The sequence below is a fragment of the Monodelphis domestica genome, chromosome 4 (assembly GCF_027887165.1).
Source record: "Monodelphis domestica isolate mMonDom1 chromosome 4, mMonDom1.pri, whole genome shotgun sequence".
NCBI lineage: Eukaryota > Metazoa > Chordata > Mammalia > Didelphimorphia > Didelphidae > Monodelphis > Monodelphis domestica.
Genome location: NC_077230.1, coordinates 345,806,562 through 345,830,926, shown reverse-complemented (window position 1 = coordinate 345,830,926; position 24,365 = coordinate 345,806,562). Strand labels below are relative to the sequence as shown.

The 24,365-nt window shown below is 42.3% G+C and overlaps 1 protein-coding gene across 1 annotated transcript; it reads right to left on the bottom strand.

Annotated features, from left to right (window-relative positions):
* Positions 1–16,534: 16,534 nt before the first annotated feature.
* LIPT2 (lipoyl(octanoyl) transferase 2) lies at positions 16,535–22,686 on the bottom strand. The gene is made up of 3 exons (XM_056794982.1): positions 22,160–22,686; positions 19,156–19,397; positions 16,535–17,692 (listed from the first exon to the last, which is right to left on the bottom strand). The coding sequence occupies exons 1-2, from the start codon at positions 22,605–22,607 to the stop codon at positions 19,165–19,167; spliced, it is 681 nt and encodes a 226-aa protein (XP_056650960.1). The 5' UTR covers positions 22,608–22,686; the 3' UTR covers positions 16,535–17,692; positions 19,156–19,164.
* Positions 22,687–24,365: the final 1,679 nt, after the last annotated feature.

The following is a 24,365-nucleotide window of genomic DNA, read 5'->3' as shown; positions in this document are numbered from 1 at the left end:
GGTGTGAAGGTGGTTGCAGAGAAAGTCTTAGAGTCTGGGGTGCGTCCAGAGAGGAATAAAGACTTGGCTGACCCGTATCTCCTCCTTTAAACGGTACGAATAGCACTACCACAAATGGCCGCTAGGTGGCGCAGTGGATTGAATGTCGGATTTGGAGACCCCTCTTCAAGAGTTCAAACCCAGCCTCAGATACTTCTGAGCTGTGTGACCCTGGGCAAATCACTAAAACCCAGTTTGCCTCAGTTACTCATGAGCTGGGAAAGAAAATGGCCAATCATTCCATTATCTTTGACAAGAAAATTCCAAATAGGTTTTGGTTTTGTATGAGTGTGCTCTTACATTATTGACCAATATGGAAGTATGTTTTGCATGATAATAAAAAATAAATCGAATTTTTAAAAGAGATTAAGAAAAAAAATCTCAAATAGAGTTACCAAAGGACATGACTGAAAATGAAACAATGGCAATAGCTACTTATGGCAGTGAGGTGATACAGTGGATAGAGAATTAGGCCTGGAGTTAGAACACCTGTGTTCAAATCCAGCCTCAGACACTTTCTAGCTCTGTGACCCTGGTCAAGTCACTTAACCTCTGCCTCAGTTTCCTCAGCTGTAAAAAGGGGGTTAATAATAGCCCTCATCTCCTAGGGTTGTTGGCATCATAAGATGAGACAATATACATAAAGTGCTTAGTACAATGGTTGGCATATTGTAGGCACTTAATAAAAGCTTGTTCCTTTTTCTTCCCTTTCCTCCCTGAAGTGGCTCATTAGGATCCTACTCTAGAACATCTCTGACAAGAAGTCCCTCCAACCTTTTCTGGAAGCCTCCCACAGCAGCCTATTACCCTTTAGGAGGATCTTATATCCAACTGAAATCTGTCTCTGCCTTCCACAAATTGCTCCTATTTCTGGCTGCTGGGGCTAAGCAAAACAAGTCTAATCCCTTTTCTCTATGACAGTCTTCAAATACTTGAAGAAAGCTATCATGTTTCTCTTAAATCTCTTCTCTAGGATAAATATCTTCAATCCCTTCATTCCGATCCTTTTATGGCATGGTCTCATGTGTCCTCACCATCTCAATTACCCTCTTGTCAATGCCTTTCCTAAAATGTGGTGAAATGTGTCCCCAGATTGGCACCCAATATCAGAAACAGGAGTGGAAGGTGGGACTAACATAGAGTCGAAGATTTATAGCTGAAAGGACCTTAAATATCAAGTTGAACTCCATCATTTTACAGATAGTCAAGAAGAAACTGATGCCCAGAGATGTTAAGTAATTTGTCCAAGGTCACACGGTAAATGTCAATATTTGAATTTAAAGCCAGGTTCTCTGACTGCATTTGGCTCTTTCCATTGACCTGTGCCCTTAAATCTATCTCCCTTGTTCAGAAAACTATGCCTTTCCTTTTGTTTTGGGGGTTATTTTAGAAAGTAAAAAGCTTGATTAGCATCAACTGATAGATAGTTGCCAAGGGGCTAGCAACTCTTCCCAGGCTTTCCTTAATGAAGTCCAACATGGCACTGCACTAGCTTTTTTAGAATCCCGAAAGCTCCCCGTCTCTAATAACTGACAATCTTCCTCATTTGAGCATCCTTCTTGAGATCTCTTCCTCTGCCCCAAACCTGAATCCCAGGACAAGGTGGCAGTATAGTGAAAGGAGTCCTGGACCCAAAGTCAGAAGCCTTGAGTCCTAGCCCTGGCTCCATCATTGATCTTAGGCAAGCCTCAGTTTCTCCTTCCATTTAACAATGAAGTGGCTGTATTAGATGATTCCTAGTCTCTTCCAGCTCTGACATTCTTTATTCTAATCCAAAGATGGCTTCCTACTTTAATTTTCCATGATCCTGTCTGGAGGAGGAGGTCAGCTTGGTCAGAATCTTGCTCAGAATAGCTTCTCGGAGGCTGAAAAGTCAGTCTAGTTCAGCTTGGCTCTAGGGACTGGTACATCTGGGACATCAGGGGGGCCCTGGGGAAACTGGGTTAGGAAACCAGAGGCAGGCAGCAGTGGGGAGCTGTGTCCTTTGTCTGGTAGAAATCTCCTAATGAGTTCATAGTTCTCTCAGGAATGTGCCTTTTTCATAGTCATTTAGGACAGGTTTGGACTTGGACCAGTCTAGTGAAACTCCTTTCCCTAACTCCTAATACTCTGGAGATCATGGGAGAGAAACTCATTAGGAAAAGAAAGCCATTCAGAGGGAAAGACTGAGCAAGCTTAGGGCAGAGTCCTTTGCTGAAGGTCTATCTCCCGGGGAAAAAGGAGAGAAACAAGGATCAATCCCTGACCTCAGTGAGTCCCTGGGTTAAGGGGAAATGGATCTTGTCCTCAGGGAACTCCTAGTTCTAAGAGAAGACATAGTCATTTCAAATTAACCATTATTTGTTGTATACTACTATTGTGTACCTAGCATCACCTCCTTCCTCTGTCTCTTCCTTCCCTTACAGACAGCCAGATCAATCATTATTAAGTTATCCCTCGAGTTTTTTTTCTCTAAGCTGAAAAACTCAGGGTCTTTTGGCCCTTCCTTTGGGTTTTTTCCCATCCCTGTTCTTTCAGTTCTTGCAGCAAAAATCTTGAATCTAGTTGAATTTTTGGTCTTTTGAGGAACCCAATATGAACCTTTTCTCACCTCCAGTTCCTGACTTCTCCCCTCTTCTACTGGACATTTCAACTCAATCCAGCAACCTTTTATAGAACACAAATTGTGTGGTCACTCCTATATTAAGTATGGTAAGGAGAGACAGGATTTCTGTAGGATTCCTGTGTAGACACTGAGGAAAGTCCCAGTTTCTGTCCTTATAAGAATTTGTGATCATGCTGGGGACACATAATTCATAAACAGACACAATGCAAACAGTCTCCAACTTTACAATAGTTCAAAACTGTTTGCAAATCTGTTTCATTCATTCAACAAGCACATCAAGTGGCTACATTGTGCAAAAATTATATATGACTGTCCTAGCCTTCCTAGAGCTTGTGGGCTAGAGGTATTTGAGGGGTGGAGAAGGAAGGTGGAATTACCAATAGAGCAGGCAGCTAGGATGGCATAGTACAGTGATGGAGAACCTTTTAAAGACTGAGTGCCCAAACTGCGATCCTCCTGTGCATGTGAGCCCCCCATCCTTACTCCAGACAGGGGAGGGAGGCAGTGCTCCCATTGGGCTACTGGGCAGAGGGGCAGGGGAGGTGGGAATGACATCAGGCACACGAGGAGAGGGGGAAGGGGGAACGCATGCCATTGGTTTGACAACAAGGACACAGTATATAGAACACTGCAGAGTCAGTGGAGTCAGAAAGCCCTGACTTCCAGTGCTGCATCAGACACTGCTGGGCAAGTCACCTAATCTCTCTATGCAGGTGGTTGTGAGAGTCAAATGAGATATATTTAAAGTGCTTTATAAATCTTAAAGATCAATATAAATGTTAGTTATTATTATACAAATACACAGTACTACTATACTATAGCTGGACAGTTAGTTGGCATGGTGGAGAGAGCACTGGACCTGAAGTCAGGAAAACTGAACTTCCTGAATTCAAATCTAGCCTCAGATCCTTATTAGCTGTGTGACCCTGGACAAGTGCCTTCATCCTGTTTACCTCTGTTTTCCTCATTTGCAAAATGAGCTAGAGAAGGGAATGGCAAATCACTCTAGTATCTTTGCCAAGAAAACACCCAAAATGGTGATGAAAAGTACTACACAACATATAGTAGCTAAATAATTGGAGGGCAGAAGAGAATATAATGAAAACATAACACAAGAACTAAGTGCCATGTGATGTTGGAGGGATGACTTTTTTTTATTGGAGGTTAGGGTCGAAGGTTGGAAAAAAGAGATACTAAAAACAAGGAAAACTATCATAAGGCTTTAAAAATTATTCAAGACACTAATAAAGAGTGTCTGCCTCAGAGCAGTAATGGTGTGAATGGAGAGAAGGGGATAGAGGTGGAATTATTAAGGAGGTAGAGTCAAAAAAACTTTGACACCTGGATATGGGGCTAGGTGAGGAAAAGGGAAGAGTCAAGAATAACACTTAGGTTATATTGGGGCAAAAACTCACTATTTAACAAAAAATCTACTGGAAAAACTAAAAAGACCTGGCAGAAACAAGGCACAGACTCACATTTCGCACTATACACCAAGACAAGTTCAAAATGGATACATGATTTAGACATAAAAGGTGATGATATCATAAGCAAATTAGGAAAGCATGGAAAAAAAATTACCTATCCAATCTATGGATTGGGAAAGAATTCATGACCCAACAAGAGATACAGGGTATCATGGGAGATAATACAGATAATTTTGAATATCTTGGATTTTTAAAGTTTTGCACAAACAAGATCATTGTAGCCAAAATTAGGAGGGAAGCAGGAAACTGGGGGAAAGTTTTTCATAGCAAGTTTCTCTGATAATAGTTTCATTTCTCAAATATATAGGGAATTGAGTCAAATTTATAAAAAATAAGAGCCATTCCCCATTTGATAAATGGTCAAGGGATGTGAACAGGCAGTTTTCAGAAGAAGAAATCAAAGCCATCAACAGTCATTTGAAAAAAATGTTCTAAATCACTAATAATTAGAGAAATACAAATTAAAACAACTCTGAAGTACAACCTCACAGTTAGGCTAGGGTGATAGGAAAGGAAAATGACAAATACTGGAGGGGCTGTAGGAAAATATGCCCTGATGGTGGAACAGTGAATTAATCTAAGCATTCTGGAGAGCACTTTGGAAGTGTGCCTCAAAAGCTATAAAACTGTGCATACTCTTTGACCCGACAATACCACTATTAGGTCTGTATTCTTAAGAGATTAAAGAAAAAGGGAAAGAACCCATATGTACAAAAATTTATAGTACTTCTTTCTGTGGTAGCAAGGAATTGGAAACTGGGGGATGTCCATCAATTGGGGAAGGGTTGAACAAGTTAAGGCTGGTTGTTGTTCTTCATACAAAAGGCAGAGATGAAGACAATACATTCTAGGCATGGGAGTGGGAAATGGGAGTGATATGTGTGAGGAACAAGAAAGCCAATTCTAATAATTCCTGCACAGAAGAGTCATATAAACATGGGCCATTCTACAAAGGGGAAATCTCATTATGAAGGGCAAGAGTGAGATTTTATAAAAAATGGAATACCATCATATGCCTCAAGGTATGTTTGTGTTGGTGCTTACAGTACTATAATTTGGGGAGAGATGGGATTGGGCTGGAAATTATCATGTAAATCTTCCTGGGAAAAGTGGGATTTGAGATAGGTCTAGAAAGGCAGTTTGGTCCATTGTGAGTGATATCTGAGAGAGAAGCCCTTGGGATCAGATTCCATATAATTAATGCCTGAGCCCAGGGTGTTTGGAGGTAGGGGGAACCATTGAGGGAGGATGCCTGTATGATGGGCTTTTTTTTTTTTTTGGTGTGTGTGGGGGATGATTCCTGGAAGCCTAGCTTTCCCTGGGAGGTGAAAAATGAGTCATGGGAGGAAGTAGCAGGGCCAAGTAAATTTATTTTTAACTCTGGGACTCAGTGGGAGACCACAGCCCTCTGGTCTCTATTCTCACCCCTCCTCAGTCAATCTATCTTAAGCTTGGTCTCTTGGCTTCATCTCTCTCTCTCTCTCTCCCTCTCTCTCTCTCTCCCCCCCCCGCCTTTCTCTCCCTCTCTCTCCCACCCCTCCAGAGATTCCTTTACCCTCTCTCTTCTCCTCTGCTTATATCTTTCATTCTACTTTTCATTCTCTCCTTCCATTATCACTAGCCCTGGTTCTCTGATTCGTTCTTTCCTTTCTCATTCTCCCCCAGTCCTTGTTTTTCACTCTCCTCAGCTGTTCTGCTGAATCCTTCCTCCTCTGCCTGTCACCTCTGTCTCCTTCATTCTCCCACATCCATTTCTCACTAGCCCCTCTCATTTTCTGTCACTTATTCTCATCTCTCTTACTCTCCTATGTATTTTTCACTTTCCCTTATGTCACTCTCTTCTGTTTTCATGCCCAATCTCTTATTTTCTCATCTGACTCCTTTCTTTTGATTCTTCCCTCTTTTTATTCTGTTCTCTCTCCCCCTCTTTTCCTGCTGTCTTTCATTCTCCCCCTCCTATTCTTACTCTATGGTTTTTATTGCCATTTTTCTCATGTCTCTTACTCTCCTATCAGTTATTTATCTATAAAATAAATTTTAGTCATATCAGAGGTAGCTAGATGGCCTAGTGAATTAAGTGCTAGACTTGGAGTCCAGAAAGTCCTGAATTCAAATACTGCCTCAGATACTTCCTAGTTAAATGGCCCTAATTAAATGACCACATTAACCTCTCTCATTCAGCTACCTTATTTGTAAAGTGGAGAAAATAATAGCATCCACTTTACATAGTTGTTAGAAGGGATGACTTAGATAATATATGTCAAGGGCTTTACAAACCTCAAAATGATAAGTCCAAGCTATTATTATTGGGGAGTTCTAGATTTTCCACAGTTCTTGATATTGGTCAGCGTTTTCTTTGATTTATTCCTCTCTCCACCTTTAGTTCCTGAACTGGGGCTTTGTGCCCAGACTGGGTTCTATTTTCTGCTACACCTTGGGTGGCCCAGTCAAACTTTACTTTGGGTGATCCCATAGATTCTTGCACTGACCTCTGCCTTATATATGCTAAGCCCCCATAGATCTTTAAGGCTAAGAGTGCTAGAACCTCAAGGCCCTCTCTGGAGTCTTGACACAGTGTTAGAGACCTAAGAACTCCTAGGCACTGGCTGTCCTGGTCTAATCATTGCCCTTCCTACTGCCACTCCCCAGGGTTTCCCAGGTGTCCATGCTGGAGTTTTTATAAGCATCCTGAGGCTTTCTCAGGAGAACCTTCCACTCTTGCTGCCTCAGCATCCGAGCTCTGCAGGCTGATTGATCTGGTGCTGGAATGACCAGAGGGGACCTTTCCCTTTTGCCTGTGGGATTCTGGCTGCCTTTCTGCAGGAATTCTGGGGTGGACACCATATATTACAGTTCCTAAGTGGACTTTTTGACCATTATTCAGGTCACTGTGAACATCAGGGTTTTGTTGGAGTAGATATGTGGAAGGAGGGTGGGAAGCCACCCACTCTGCAGCTGAAATAGTATTATTTGATATTATTATATGAACTGGTAGGGAAAATGAGAATCAGGACACTTTAAGCAATGACCACAATACTGTAAATGAAAACAACCTGGAAAGATTTTAAAACACTAATCAATTCAACAACTGTTTAGATTCCAGAAAACCGATGAGGGAGAAAGGCCACCAACGGGGGGAGGGTTGCACCATAGGTACAAAACAAGACTACGTTTTTCAGGCATCACCAATAAAACCCATTTGTTGTGCCTGACTAGTTATTTATTACAGTGGAAAGCATTTACTTTGTGTGTATTTGGCTATATATGGGGGTGGTTGCAGTGATACAAAAAAAAAGGACAAGAAAGAAAAAAGCATCAATGAAACCCGAGAAATACACAGAATGGCCTCAGACACTTCCTAGCTGTGTGACCCTGGACAAGTCATTTAACCTTAGTCTGCCTGTTTTCTCAACTAACAAAATCCTCATCAAATGGGGATCATAACATGTAAAACCCAGTTGAATTACTAATTGACTACAGAAGGGGGGAGGGAGGAGGGGAGGGAAAGAACATGAATCATGTAACCATGGAAAATATTTTAATTAATTAATTAACTTTTAAAAATGGGGATCATACTAGCACCCAACTCTCAGGGTTATTGTGAGGATCAAGTGAGATATTTGTAAAATGCTTAGATAGTGCCTGGCACATAGTAGAGACTCAATAAATTCTTATTCCCTTCCCAGAATATTTCATTTATATATGCCAAGCTGCATATAATGAACTCATATGTTCATATATAATTCACATATCTATTCAGGAAAAGCTATATGTGATTCCTGTTTTCATATATGATCTTTACATTCATAAATATATACACGAATACCTATATTCTTGACGCTATAAATAATGGACTCATATTTTCAGACAATCCTCTTTTGGGGCTTTGTAGAGGGGGAAAAGCTTATGTCTTACCACCGCTGGGTTTATACCTCAAAGAGATAATAAGGAAAAAGACTTGTACAAGAATATTCATAGCTGCACTCTTTGTGGTGGCCAAAAACTGTAAAACGAGGGGATGCCCATCAATTGGGGAATGGCTGAACCAATTGTGGTATATGTTGGTGATGGAATACTATTGTGCTCAAAGGAATAATAAAGTGGAGGAATTCCATGGAGACTGGAACAACCTCCAGGAAGTGATGCAGAGTGAGAGGAGCAGAACCAGGAGAACATTGTACACAGACACTGATACACTGTGGTATAATTGTCTGTAATGGATTTCTCTACTAGCAGCAATGCAATGATCCAAGACAATTCTGAGAGACCTATGAGAAAGAACTGTGGGAGCAGAAACACAGAAGAAAAATAACTGCTTGATCACATGGTTCAATGGGGATATGATTGGGGATGTAGACTCTAACCCTAGTCCAAATATCAATAACGTGGAAATAGGTTTTGATCAATGACACATGTAAAACCCAGTAGAATTGCACATTGGCTATGGGAGGGGGTGCAGAGAGAGGAGGGAAAGAACATGAATCATGTGACCATGGAAAAATATTCTAAATTAATTAATTAAATAAAAATTTCAAAAGAAAAAGAAAAAAGCTTATGTCTAATGATGATTTCCCAGTTTATAACTTTTATTTTCTTTTTGAAAAAAACAAAACAAAACAAAAACCTTTATCTTGGACTTAATACCTAGAATAGAAGAGTGGTTAGGGCTAGGCAATAGGGGTTAAGTGACTTGCCGAGGGTCACACAGCTGGGAAGTGTCTGAGGCCATATTTGAACCTAGGACCTCTCATCTCGAGGCTTGGCTCTCCATTCACTGAGCCCCCCAGCTACCTTCCAGTTTATAACTTTTAAAATGAGGTGGGTACAGCTAGCTGTGGATAGAGAGCCAAGCCTGGAATGGAGAGGACCTAGATTCAAATCTGATTTCAGACATTTCCTCGACGTGTGACTCTGGACAAGTCATTTACCCAGTTGTCTAGCCCTTGCCCTTCTGTCCTAGAATCATTACTAGGACAGAAAGTAAGTTGTTGTTATTATTTTTTTTAATGAGGGGACAGGTTTGGAACTGTATGGCTCAAAATCCACTTAAAATCAGTTAATTGGGTAGTTTCTGCTCCTTGAGCAAACCTTCTCTGCTCTAAGGTCCCTTCTAGCTGGAGCATACCACCATGTTCTGTGCTCAAAGAAGCCTTCCAGTTAGGAGAGTCTGTAAATCAATAAATGTCACTTAGCAGAGCAGAGCCCAAATCCTCAGCCTGCCAAAGTCAACAAAGGTTTGGAAACTGAGCCATTAATCTGGGTGTCTTTGTGGGGGGACACTTCCTTTCTGGAAAGGAACATGGCCTCCCATCATTCTTCCCAGTGATAACAGGGCGCCTAGGCTGACACCGCTGCTGATGGAAATGAAAGATTACCAGCGGGACACGAGCCCGGATTTCTCAGTGCTCAAGAGTAAGGAGTCCATCTTTACATCAGCGCTGCGCAGCCTCACCTGGAAATTCAAGGCTGCTGACAACTGCTGACCTGAGGTGCTTTACAGACTGGGAGCTGGAGAGGACCTTGGAGGTCATCTAGTGCCATTGCCCTAACCTGCAGATGAGGAAACCAAGGACTTGTTTGAAGTCACAGAGCCAGGATTTGAATTCAGGTCCTTTGATCGCTGGCATCCTTTCCAGGGATCCATGCCATTTATTTCGTCTGGAGGGGAAAGGTGACTTCCTCTTTAGACTAGGGACTTGATAGGGATAATGATTATATTCCAAATTTAGAAATGGTTGGGTATTTCAGGACAGTCACTTTGGGGTGGAAGAGTTAGAAGGAAAAGGGTTCCTCTCCCATTTCCTATAAGAAATTAGAGTATTTTTGTGGAATTTCTCCCTTCCCCCTTCCCTCCTCCCTTTCCCCACCAGATCCTGGAGAATTTTCAACTTTGTATTTGAATTCCCAGGCATTCCTGGCACAAATAGAGGCATTAGTGAGTGTATGTGGGTGGATTGATTATCTCCAGCTACCTGATTCTTTGTATGTGTGTGGGGTGGAGGGGAGAAGGGCATATCTGTTCAACAGAAGGAAGACCTTCTTAACAATCTGAGCTATCCCAAATGGAAGAGGCTGCTTCAAGAGCTAGCACAATGGTCTGGAGTCTAGGAGCACCTGGGTCCAAATCTGGCCTCAGATACTTCCTAGATGTATGATCCTGGACGAGTCACTTAACCCAAATTGCCTAGCTCTTGCCACTTTTCTGTCTTGGAAGCGATATAGACAGAAGGTAAATTATTAAAAAAAAAAAAGGTAGTGATTTCCTGCTATTCCAAGTGTTCCACTAGAAATTGTCAGATCCCTTGTCACAGGTGACAGGTAGAGAAGATTCTTGAGTTGGGTGGGCCGAAGTCTGGGGTTCCCACATTTAATAATGATAATTACTAGCATTTAAAAAGCATTTCTAGGTCTACAAAGCACCCTACCCAAGTTATCTCACATCTACCTGGTATATTGCCATTATTATCCCCATTTTATAAAGAAAAGGCTTGAAAGGTTAAGTGATGTTAAGTCTGCAGTCACACAGATAGAATGTGTCTGAGGCAAAAATTAGAACTTGGGTCTTTCTAACTTCCATCCAGGCCTTACACTCACTGTACCAGCCAGCTGCCTCCTGACCATAGAGGAAACCTCCCCACTTACTGGGAATGTTGTGGAGGGGAAGCGTCTATTAAGTACCTACCCTGCACCAGGCTACTGAGGCAGCTAGATGGCACAGTGGGCAGAGTGCTAGGCCTGAAGCCAGGAAGACTCGTCTTCTTCAGTTCAAATTGGACCTTGGGCACTTATGGGGTGTCCCTGGGCAAGTCACTTCACCCGGCTTGCCTCAGTTTCCTCATCTGTAAAATGAGCCAGAAAAGGCAAAGGCAAACCGCTCCAGTATATTTATCAAGAAAACCTCAAATGGGTACACCAAGAATTAGACACAATTGAAAAATACACATGTACCAGGCTAAGTGCTATGGATACAAAAGATTAAAATGAATATCTACCCTCAAGCAGTTTATACTCTATTGGAGGGAGGAGCATTGTGTGTATAAAAAATAGATATTATATATTACATAATAGTGTATGTGTATATGTAAAAATATATATTACATAAATATTTGTGTATGTATATACATAATATATATCCACTATATATTATACAAGTTTATGTATACATATATAACATAGCATATATTATATATTGAACAAGTTTATGTATATGTGTATGCATGTAAATATATACAGTATTATATCATACAAGTTTATGTATATATATAAATATGCTATATAGTATATAATCACTAAAATATATATGTAAAATATGTCATATACATCATATATTATACAATAGTCTATATGATGTATATGACATTTTTTACATATATATTTTAGTGATTATATATAGTATGTATATATATATATATATATAAAATTAGAGAGAGACAGAGAGTAAAAAAATGAATGCAATATAATTTAGAGGGGAATGTTGGGGGGGGTTCAAATAGGGGGTGGTCAAGTCATATAGTCTCTCTTCCAGCACAATGACATTCTTTCCTCTCCGGGCTTCTGCTGGATGAAAGGGAACGAGAATGGGATGAGATTTCAAAAAGCATTTTCCCCTTCTAAATCTTATGATCTTGTAAGTCACTTAAGCTCTCTGAGCCTTAGTCTCTTAATCTGGAAAATGAGGCTAAATGAACCTTGTATTCTCTCCTAGGACTGCTTCTTTAAGAGCTTTCTCTAGGGGCAGCCTAGGCATATATTGTATATAGATAGATCAATCCAGGGGCTAAAGTGTTTAATAAGTGGATTTTAATTGATTAGAATAATAGGAGGAAGCTGGAAAGGATCTTGGAAATCAAGTGGATGTGGCCTCTCTTGCTATAGAAGGTAAAACCTATTAATAATAATGCCATAACTATTGGCCAGTTATAGCTGGGCCTGGGTCTTTGGAATCCAAGATCAATGCCTTTTTTTTTAAGGGGGAAGGTCAGAACCTGTTTTCTGAGAGTATAATATAGTGCTTGGTACATAGTTGATACTTAATAAAGTCTCATTGATTAATTCACACAGGAACTCTTGAGGAAGAAACTCATTCTTCCAATGAAGATCAGAAACAAGAGGGCAGCTATGTGGCTCCATGGATTGAGAGCCAGGCCCAGAGATGGGAGGTCCTGGATTCAAATTTGGCCTCTGTATTCTTCCTACCTCTGTGACCCTGGGCAAGTCACTTAACTCCCTTTGCTGAGCCCTTACTGCTCTTTTGCCTTGGAACCAATACCCAGTACCGATTCTAAGACAGAAGGAAAGAATTTTTTTAAAGAATGAATTCGATAACACCTAAAGGTTGTGTCAAGTAAGCTCATCCTCTCCCCCTACTGAGTAACTACCTGTCTATCAAACATTCCTGACATACCACAGTTGTGTCAGGGTTGCGTCCGTGTAGTTCTGTATGTCAATAAAAGTTAAGGTTTGGGGCAGCATTGGGAGAACTTGAGAGGATTAGGAGAGAAGAGAGAAGAGACAGCAGGCAGGTGAGGGGGAATGAGGAAGAGACTGGCAGGATAGGCACCACGCGGTCAGGTTACTTATAGGAACATTGTCTACCCTTCCAATAAACTTTATAAAATATATATCCAGAAAGAAATATTATTTTAATTATTACAGTTGGCAACCACATTGGTCTAAGAATAACCCTTAATTTTCTTGAGAGAAGTTTTGAGTCTTAGGTAAAGATTAGGTAAGATAGAAGCCACGTCAGTTAGCTGGCCTGCCTTGATATGCAAAAGGAACCTTGTTGGAGAGAGGCAACAGGCTGCTGTTTTTCCTGGATAAGATCACATTGGATTGGTGAGAAAAGCTCCTTCCGTGGTGGCATCTCTCCCACCCCACCTTTTTTTTTTCTTTTCAGCTTGAATAGGGGTAAATGGGGCCTTTTTGCCCATAGGAAATTGGGTGGGTTTTAGGACCCAACAGGAATTCCTGCTCTTTTACTTTCCACAGCAGGCAAAGTCCTAGAATTCCTTCTTTTGGCCTAGTGCAGTGCAAACAAGATGCATGTGATGTACTGATAACTACTTTATAAGTTATCAAAATTGAAAATTTCTGTTACATTGTCTTTATTTGTACCTCCCCTATGACTATGATTGTACTGAAGAATATCATTGTAAAAGCCCATAAACAGCATTTTGTTCCTTTTTTGCCTTTGTCAATTGTCACACAGAGCTGATGGGTGAACTCCATCGAATTGGTTTCAACCTGTAAACATATTTTGAAGAATTTAATTATCTAATACCTTAATTTGATTTTCATGAGTCTTCAAAAGTGGTTTTCAGATATTTGGGAGCATCCCTCCTCTGATTGATCATTCATTTGTTTATAACAAGAGGTAAGGGTCTATTTGTAGCTTAAGTAGAGTACAATAGCATTGTTGTATTTTCCCATCTCTACATTTATTATAAATGTAATGGGTAACATATCTGTAGTGATTTTCACTTTTTAGTCCTCAGCTCCACGTGAAAATGGGTGGGACATATTGGAGATAGTTCTATTACACTGTTACAGTCTCATACCATGAGGGAGGGAGGTGCCCAAGTGGCTTAGTTTCCCTGTGATGTATCATAATCTCATCCAGCAGGTGGGAATGATTTTTCCTGTGAAGCCTAGTAGCTTCGACATGGATTTCTTGTATTTGTAACTCTTCATAAACTGTACAGAGGTTTTTCTGGGTTTTCTCTCCCACCAAATTTTGTAATGATGATAATAATAGACTTTTTAAATAATATATTTGCCAAAGTTGAAGGATTGGCTAAATCTGTCGAACTTGTGACAAGTATTCATGTGTTCATAGGTTTTTACATGTCACAGCACATCATGTAAATCCTAATGATAGTTGTTTTGTTTGCAGTTATGCTTAAATGGGATCTTATAATTTTGGGGATTTTGGTACTTTTTGGAATCTGTTTTAGTTGTTGTACTATTGTTTTTAAGACTTTTACCTAGTGAAAAAATTATGTACACTCACACTGTGGATCCTGGCCAAATTTAGAGAGATATACATTTCATTTTTGAGTGAGCACCTTTTGTGTTGTGCCTCTGCTTGGCTAACACATTGCCACATGGAATGTGAGCTGTGAAATTATGACTTTTTTCATTATTTTTTCTCTTTCTGTTTGTAATAGGATATTTGATTTTTTTCTTTCTTTTTTTCCCTAACCGTGGTGATATTTGAAGTACATGAAATCAGTATTAATGCTTTTTTTTTACTTGAAGGATAAAGTTTACAGTATCTATTAGCCCTAGTAATATGCATACCCAAAAGGCTTTCAACTATGGAAACCTGACATTTATTGATAAATGTTATGGGACTTTGTTTAATGATTATGTCTGATTCCAAGAGAAGGGAACAAAAGAGCCAATATATAGTGCCAAATAGCACAAGGTCAAAAAAAAAAAAAGACCAAATTCCAATCCAGGGAGCATTGTTGAACTTCTATGCCAATACGAAAGGATTTGAACCTAGTGTGTGAATTGAGGTTTCAGCACTTGACGTGTTAAGATGAAGGACTTCTTGTACCATACTCTATGTGCAATATTCTGTCAAGTACCTCAAGTTGGCTATCACCCAGGCTCCCCTTATCTTTGACAGTGAAGGTAAAATCAGACCAGGGAATGATTTTTTCCCATTTGCCGCTGGAACTTAGTCCTTTCTCTCTTATAGTTTGGCAATTTTCTATAGTCCTGGTTACAAATGGGTACAGTGCTATATTGCTGCTATTGTCCTACAGGCTTGTGGGACATAAGTCACTTTAATTGGTCCTTGCTGTGATTCAAGAACCTGTTAGAGGTTATTTTTATTTTTTAGTCAGACTTTAATCACATAAGATTTTTATTTTATTTTGATCATTTCTGTATTTCTTATTTTTATACTGAATTTAATTTTTACTATTTTACTTTGGGATTTTTTTTGGTGGTTTATTTTGTTTTTTCTTTTGACAATTGTTTCATATACCTCATAACTCAGTCATGTATCCCAGTGTGATTCTGGTGTTGGTCAATACCCTCCTCAGGGGGGGATTGTGTAATTATCCTAAAATGTAAAGATTTAAAATTTTTTGGAGAAATTTCAGGAAAAGAAACTTGTCAACACCCCAAAAGCAAGAAAATAGATCCTTTTGGAGATGGTGCTGTAAAGATGCCCGAAAAAGCCACACATTGCATCAAAAGATCCAGAATGAATTTTGGAATATAATGAACTAAATTGAAGGGGTTGAACATACTTATTCTGAATGTAAACTCTTATGCTAAAGGGGACTGCCCCCTAGTTGGCATCTGTCAATGCATCTATCAATCAGTTTTTTTAAATTTTACTCCCATCTCTATTGTAATTCCCTCTTAGAAAAATGCAATATTGTATGTACTTTTAGCTAGAAGGTATTTAGAGTTATAAGAGTTATATTTAAATAATCCATTGGAGAGACAGGTCTCCCAAAGGATAACAGGGAGAATTGTGTCAAGGAAGCTCATCCCCTCCCCCTACTGAGTAACTTTACCTGTCTATCAAACATTTATGACATATCACAGTTGTGTCAGGGTTGCGTCCCTGTACGTTCTGTATGTCAATAAAAGCTAAGGTTTGGGACAGAATCGGGAGAACCTGAGAGAATTAGGAGAGAAGGGAGAAGGGACAGAGCAGGCAGGTGAGGGGGAATGAGGAAAAGACTGGCAGGATAGGCACCACATGGTCAGGTTACTTATAGGAACACTGTCTACCCTTCCAATAAACTTTATGAAATGTATATCTAGAAAGAAATATTTTAATTATTACAAGGCCTTTAAAATTTTAGGATTTGGTGAAAGCAGTCACTTGGCTTTGCAGCCATGAAATTATAACAGAATAAGCAGTTCTTCACGGTAGGGGGATGACATGAACTCTTTAGATGAGCAAGCTGTGGTCCAGGGGATGTGCCCCAAGTTCACACACAATCATTCAGCCAACAAATAGGTCCCATGTTGGATACTGTATTGTGCTAAGAAATAGGAAGGAAAAAATCTTAATTTGGGAGTCAGGGGAACTGTAATTAAGGCTCAGCTCTCCCAGTGACTAATTGTGCATCCTTGGAAAAAAATCCCTCAATGTATCTGGGCTTAGGTTTTCCCATCAATAACAAGAGAGACCATATCTACTTGATTTCCAAGATCTCTTCCAGCTTTCTCCCATTATTCTAATCAGTTAAGATCCACTTATTAAACACTTTTGACTCTGGATCACTCCATCTTCCTACCAGCTACCTTGACCTCAGGTAGGTGTCTTGACCACCCACCTCCCCCCTTTCTATCTCTCCTTTATGTTTTGTATTCTCTTGTTAGTAAGACATAAGCCAATGTGAGGTCATTAAATAAATAAAAATCTCTCTCATTTTTACATAATTTTAATTAAGGTTTTAAAATATATTACCTCATTTTTATAGCCCTTTAAGACTTACAAAGAACTCTTTTCATGATAATCTGGTGAGGTAGGTAGTACAACTGTTATTATCCACACAAAGGCTCAGAGGCACACATACAGAAATTATCAACCCCTATCTCCTCATCCCTCCCCCGAAATTAAACCATTCCCTCACAACAGCCTTGTGAGGTAGATTGTGCACATGTGACCATCCCCTATTTTACAGATGGGGAAACTGAGGCCCAAAGAGAGGAAGTGTCTTGTCTGAGGCAACATGGCTGATTAAATGTCAGTGTCCAGATCTGAACTTTTGACTCCCAAGTCCAGTGCTGGTTACAAACAATCTCTGTCCATGCCTGGGCCATCTCCAGGCCTGGCCAACATTTGATGGATGCTGGGTTCCTGGGGCTGGTCCCTGGGAATGTTCTGTTGTTAAAATAGTGCCTCAATTAGATCTTCTCGTGCCCTCCATAAATATGACAGGATTTGGTTATTTGATAACTCTAAGTCTTGCCATTGCTCGGCTGAGATGGTAGATTCGGGTTTGTTCTGATTTCTTGAATGAATTGGTCCTCCTCTCTTGGGGTGAAAAGTTCAGATAAAAGGATTTTGATGTCTGAAAAGGTGAGGTCATACAAGCAGATTACTTGCTTGAATCCTGGTTGTCCAGGAAGGGTTCACATACCATTTTGGCATACGCTTTTTTAGGCTTTCAAGGTCCCTTGTTGTAAGGGGTTTATGCATTTTAATATGGAGTATGGCTGTGTCCCCCTGTAAGGTGGCATGATCTCTAAGAGGCAGGATTGGCAGAGCTCCTTCGGCCCCATCTGTTTTCTCTTGCGTTGCTACATTTTCTGCATTGTCTTTTTGTGTATGATTTGCTTTGTTGTTTTCCTTTTCCTCAGTCAAGTCTGCAACCTTTTGGTTTAACTGTGTGATCTCCTCCCTCATTGCTAGAATCATGATCTTCATTCCATTTGCTGAGGTTAGTTTCTCAACCACCATGGTACAGCTTGAGCATTGCCACTATTACTGCTACTCCCACAGGCACATAACAAAGTAACCTGTCTACCCCAATCTTCAACCATTGTAAGCTGTCACGGATGTTCAAAAAATATATATAATCTGGAATGGACACAAAAAAGAATGTAAAGTTTCCTACAATGGCTAGATAACCCATTGCCACTACTAGCTGATTAGCCATAGTTATCTGCAAGAGCCTCTTGCCAGAGGGAAAAAAAGTGGTTTTAAGAGCTTACCCCCCATCACTACCCGGGAAGAACAGAGTGTTCTTATTGACTGTTCTTACTGGGCAGAGTAGTTTTGACTAGAATATTGCTCCCAAGATGGCTACCTCCTACTTCCACACTGGCTTTAAGATGTATGTAGGCCCAAACCTCCCTGAGACCACCCCTGTTTCTTCTTTTCCTCAATTTCTAAATAAATAGTTTAGAAACCTAGCTGGCTCAACCAAAACTGATAAAATATAGGTGAGGGAGGTAAAAAGGAGAACCCAGGAGTGAGGGGTCTGAAGTTGTTGTAAGGGAGAGTCAATGGACAAAACCCCTCCAGGGAACTTCCCTCCCTGGCTGGGCAGAGGGCCAGGAGTTGCTCTCTCTCTCAGAGAGTTCCCCAATAGAGGGTGGAAACATTAAAAGGGTTGACAGGGGGCTCCCCTAGAAAATGTTATTTGGCCCTGGTCCTGGTGGGTTGACTAGCTGACTTGTAAGGAAACCTCCTTACTTCTGTTAGACAGTGTCTGCCCTGACAGTGCTGAGGGTGACGGCTGTGAAAAGGCAAGCAGGAGTCTGGCCAAAGCAGAGACACTGAAGGAAACTGGGCTTTGACTGTTTGTCAGGGTTTTACTTATGCCTGACTTTTCCTCAGTGTCCCCCCTGGTCAACTCCAGCTGGGGTGAGAATCAATGACTGCCACCCCAAGATCTCACAAGCACTTGGGGTTATAGAGATTCTCACCCTTCAGTAAACCCCTCACCCTCAAAGCCTTTTCCCTCCTTCAGGATTATCTGACTGGGTCTTGTCTTAAGAAAAGTGGTTTAACAAACAGGGTAGAGGTTGGGGATGGAGAGTGGGAGCAGGTAGCCTTAACCTAAATGCAATTGTAGTATGGAGTCTCTTTAGCCTAGCCAAAGGCTAAGGCTCCAGCCAAAACATTCTTGATTGCTCTCTTCTTTCTATCTGCTAACCTCATCTAAATGAATGGGTGCCAAGTCTTTCTTCAGCAGTTACAGAGAGAATAAATTGTGTTTCAGGCTGCCTCAGTAGCCTTTCAGGACCAGCCCCTCAAGCCGATGCAAAAATGTTCATCCAGCCCTATTAGTTGGTTCCAAGAGAAACAGGTACAATCCCAGGTCTTTGAGGTTTAAGGGAAAGGTTGGGAAATCCTCAGGTATTCAAGGATTCAAATCCTGAGGCAGGGAATGAACTTCATCCCCTTCTGGGTTCAGGAAACCAACTCTCCCCCTTCAGTTGTTTCCCAGAGTTCCTTGCTGTTCCTTTCAACTACCACTCCTGTCTGTCAGGTCTCCCTCTGTACATTCCAAAAGCTTCTCTCTGTGCAAGGCTTACCTTACACTGTCAATCTCTGTCCTCCTCATGCAATGTCAGTGTGCACTGGAAGGCCTCTTCAAAGGCCTCCAGGAAGGGGTCTGTGGCCTCCTCCACGGTGACCCGTCTCTGGAGTTCTTTACTGAGGGAAGTGACTCCTGTTCCCACCAGGCCACAGGGTATGATGTGTTCAAACCATGTCAAATCTGTGGTGCAGTTCAGAGCCAGCCCGTGGGATGTGATATGCCTTCCACATCGAACCCCTGAAATCAAAGAATCCAAGCTTACATCAAGGCACATCAGGTTACCCAGGCTAATTCTCTAGCCCTTGTAGACACATATTCACCAGCCTCCCCAACAGCTCATGATCCAGCTTTTCTAATGGTGGGAAACTCACTGCCTCCCAAAGGAGCCTGTCTCATTTTAGGATCACTCTTAGGTGTTATCTTGTATTAACCCAGAAATCTCTCCTCAATGTTAGCCCATTGCCAACAAGGCCAAGAAGAACATGTACATCCTCTTTCCCACATGGGAACCCCTAACCTTTCCTCCTTCAGAGCAAATACCCCCAGTTCCCTTGATCAATTCTTGTAAGGCACAATCTTCTAGTTCCTTCCTGGTCATCCTGCTTTGGTTTGTCAACTCCCTCCTAAAATAGGATGCCAAGAGCAACAACAGAAAGTATTCCATTGGGCATTTGGCCAGGACAGAGGATGGTGGAAGTCACTGATCACCTTTCTCATCCTAGACACCATGTCATATGGCATTTTGGGGCTGCCACATCTCTTTGCTGTCTCTTATCAAGTGTGAAGGCTGAAAACTGCAGGTCCTCTTCATACGGACTGCTATCAAGACACATTTCATTCACCTTGTAATTTCTGCAATTGATACTTTGAACCCAAGCACAGGACTTTATATTGATCTCTGTGAAATTTGTTCTATTATCTTTGGTCTAAAATTCCAGAGTGGAAAGCTTTTAGCAGTCTCTTCCCACCTTCAAGGATCTGTGTATATCAGAGGGTGAGGGGGGGAAAGGGCTCCATCTTCTCCTAAGTCACAGGAAGCTAATCATAGACATACATCCCTATGGAGGAAGGGCCTAGGTGGGAAGTGCTTCCAGATCTGACATCTATGTTCTAAGATCCTTTCTGGCTTTTGGGATTTCCTGGGCAGCAGATGAAGAGTCAAGTTTATGGGTGCTTAATGGTATTCACTCTGATTTCCTGACCCCTGTTCAGTGTCTTTCCAAGGAGTGGAAGTGGAGGCAGGGGGATGGAATTTATCTTTTGTTATTTCAAAACTTTTCTCCACAAAGGAGGAAGGGCAGGGATTTTTCTGCCCATTTTAATGAAGAGGAAATTGGGGCTGACAGGAGAATAAATTTGTTCAAAGTCACACAGCTCATCAGTGATAGAATCTAAGAGCTAGAACCTAAGTCTTGACTCCTCTCAATGGGTGCTTTTTCTTTTCTTTAAACCCTTACCTTCCATCTCAGAACCAAAACTGTGTATTTGTTCCAAGGTAGAAAAGCAGTAAGGCCTAGGCAATGTGAAGTGACTTGCCTAGGGTCACAGAAGTAGGAAGTGTCCAAGACCACATTTGAACCTAGGACCTCCCATCTCTAGTCCTGGCTCCATCCATTGAGCCACCCAGCTGTCCTACAATGGATGCTCTTGACAAAACTATTAGTGCTATAAACTTAAGTGTATTGTAGGTTAACTAGTCTTCAGGATTTGCCTGGGAAGGCAACCTCTTTTATAGAACATCAATTCTTGGGGGGAAATGAAACCAGAATAATGATACAAAATCATATTTACAACTTTTCCCCTTACTCTGTCAAATCCTGACTGGTGACAAAGCAGATAGTGATAAGCCTTGAAATCCTGAATTCAAATCCTGCCTCAGACACTAAGGAGTTGTATGTCCTGGCCAAATCACTTAATCTCTATTGGGCTTAGTTTCCTTATTTGTAAAAGTGAGATAATAGTAGCATATTAGGGATTCCTAGGGTTGATATGAGAGCCAAATGGGTTAGTGTATACCAAACACTACATAAACATTATTATTATTAATAATAATACAATAGTCACCTAACAGGTCCTCTAGCTTTTCTTTTCTTCCCTCTCCAATCTATCTCTGATACCACTAGATGACTTGCTTCTTCTAGGCACAGATTTTAGAACTGGAAAAGGCCTTACCATCACTGAATCCAACCCCCTTCGTTTTATAGAAAACAAGGGAAAGAACCTTGCTCAGGGTAACCCAGGTCATAAGTCAGCTAGGCTGGCATTTGAATCCAGATCCTCTGACTCCAAAACAGTATTCTTTCTGCCCCTCGTTTCCTGCCTGTATAAACTCTTCAGTATCTCCAGGGCTGTAGGAATAATCATAGGGGCTGATGTTTCACCAGTATAAAAATAATTTCACTGGGATAAAAAAATCTGAGATGTAGAAACTCCCTCTCTCAGTGCAGACGGGCTCCTTCTTTGCAAGCAGGGCAAAGCTAGTGTGATTCACTGTGGAGAGCTGAACACAGGTCTTCCAGGTCCTGAGGCCTCTCTATCCACCAAGCCCGGCAGCAATGAGTTAACGGAAGAGTTAGACTCACCACAGAGGAGGTAATGAGAGGTTTTGGCTCCCCCTTCCTCAGCTCATTTTTGATCTTCATCCCAAGGGGATGCCTCAGGTGGGCCCAGAAGGCCCCCAATGTCCTTGCCTGTCCTGCACATCCTCAGCTCGGCCCTTCCGTGGGTCCCAGGGATTTGTCCCTAATGTACCCCTGAGGCTCCTAGCTTCAGGGCCCCGAGTCCTCATGGGAGCAGGTTTGTTTTTCAAATCGCTGTTCTCGGCTCCTCTGGGCCTGACTTTGGGGAAGGCCATTCCGTTTCTCTGGGCTTAGTTGCTTGCCCGGTAAAAACTACGGGATTAGCGGAATGACCCCTCACCCCAGGGCCTCCAATTTAGGGTTCCAGAACCCGGGCATTAGAACTCCTCTTCCCCCCCCCCCTCCTCCCAGATGACCCACCGATAGCACAGATTTTGCGCTCCCCCAGCCAGACGCCGGTGTAGGGCGGGGGCCGGGAACTAGCCTGGAGACCCAGGCGGCGGCACAGGCCCACGGCGCAGGCCTCCAGCGCCGCCACGTGCGTCCGCAGGCGGAGGCCCAGGGGCCGCAGGTCCAGCACCGGGTGGGCCAGTAGCTGGCCAGGCCCATGGAAGGTGGCTAGGCCACCGCGGCCCGTGCGCCGTACGTCAGCGCCCAGCGCCCGCAGCCGCGCCTCCTCTCCGGGCTCCAGTCCGCCCCGCAGGCCGGCCGTGTAGGCGGGCCCCGCGGGCTCCCCGAGCAGCAGCGCGCCCGCCTCGGCGCCGGGCCCCCGCGCCCCCTGCAGCCGCCGGAGCCAGCGCTCCTGCAGGGCCAACGCCTCGGCGTAGGGTAGCCGGCCCATGCGCACTAGCCACACCCGGGGCCCCATGCCTCTGGTCCCGGCTCCGCGTCGGATCCTGACACCGGCCCCCAGTTCCGCGGCCGAGTGGGCGGGACTCTCTGGAGCTCCGCCCCACCTGGCAGAGGGCGAGCGCCCCGCAGGAGTAGGAGTGTCTCAGTTTGGTTAGAATTCTGGCATCTTACGCAGACCCTCCTGCCCTCTCTAGAGGAAGGCCTCCGTGTCTTAACTGCTGGGAGGCTGACAAGAGCTGGCTTCAAGTCCCTCCTGTAACCCCAGCTGACGCGGGTGCCCCTCTCCCGCCAGGCACGGAACCTTTCGGGACCCCAGCACCTTTCGAAGACTGCACAGAGAAGGTGCTTAGACCTCCCTCATGGAGGTGTGCTCCCTCCGTCCCCATGAAATAGCTCAACGTCCCTAATTGAGGAATAATTAGCGTTGAAATTGTCAACTAATAGGATGATCGTTATTAACAAATGGAATTTACATAGCACTTTGAGGTTTGTGAAGCACTTTGCAAATATTATCTTTTTTAACCCTTATTACTATCCTAAAAAGTAGGTACTATTATCCTCATTTTACAAAAGAGAAAACTGAGACACAGAGATGTGAATGACTTGCTCAGGGACTCACAGCCAGTACAGGTCTGGAGCAAGATCAAAACTCAGGTCTTTCTTAACTCCAAGTCAGTGCTGTCTATCCCCTGGCCCTTTTAATATTGTTTGTGTGTCTGGGCAGCTAGATGACTCAGTGGATTGAGAGTCAGGCCCAGAGATGGGGGGGGGGGGGATCCTGGGTTCATATATGACCTCAGACACTTCCTAGCTGTGTGACCTTGGGAAAGTCACTTCACTCCTATTGCCTAGCCTTTGCTGCTCTTCTGCCTTGGAATCAATACATAGTATTAATTCTAAGAACAAAAGTAAGATGTGTTAAAAAATAATATTGCTTGTGAAAACCTGCTTTGTTTTCTAACAGCAAGGATGCCTTTGATTCATGTGTAGATGGTCTTCATAAAAAAGACATATAGATCAATTAAATCAAGTTGATTTTTAAATTTATTAATTAATTTGTCATGCAACTCCTATATTGCCAAGTATGGCTAAGCACTGACAGGGGGAGTTGTAGCATTGACAACCTGTACTCAGCTGACTCAGTGCTGTATCTGTTGAATATCCTTTTCTGCTGTGCTCAGAGTACCATTTGCTAATTGTCACATTCCAAGAGCATCTCATTTCATTCTAATCTCAAAGCTGAGGTACAAGTCCAACCTGAGTGAATGAGTCTGCTCCTGGACACTCCCTATTCTTTGCTTTTTGCCAGAATAGCATCTCATGTCTCTTCTCCCTGTTCTCATTATCCCCTGATTATGACTACCAGGTAGGTCAACATCCATCATTGTTTCACTCACTCCATTTCTCAATCCCAGCAAGTATGGAGTCCCAGAGTCATGTTCCTTCCACCTTCTTTTCCTTCTGCCTTTGATGTGGGCTGAAAGGTCCCATAAACCCTCTCAAGTAGCTGTAAACAACCAAAAAGCATAGAAACAATAATTAGTCAATAGTATGAGATCACCTTTCAGATGAGACATGGGTTGCTTAGATTTATGAGTATGAGAAAACTCCTCACATCACCCTTTAGACATACCTAGGTCATTGGCTGGGGTCTCTGAATAAAAAGTACAGGTGTCTCAGTTTCCCATTCACCCAGGACTAGGTTCAAATAATGCTCAATTTCCACAGTCACTGCCTTCCTTAGAATCTGAGCAGAAAAGAGCAAAATTTGACT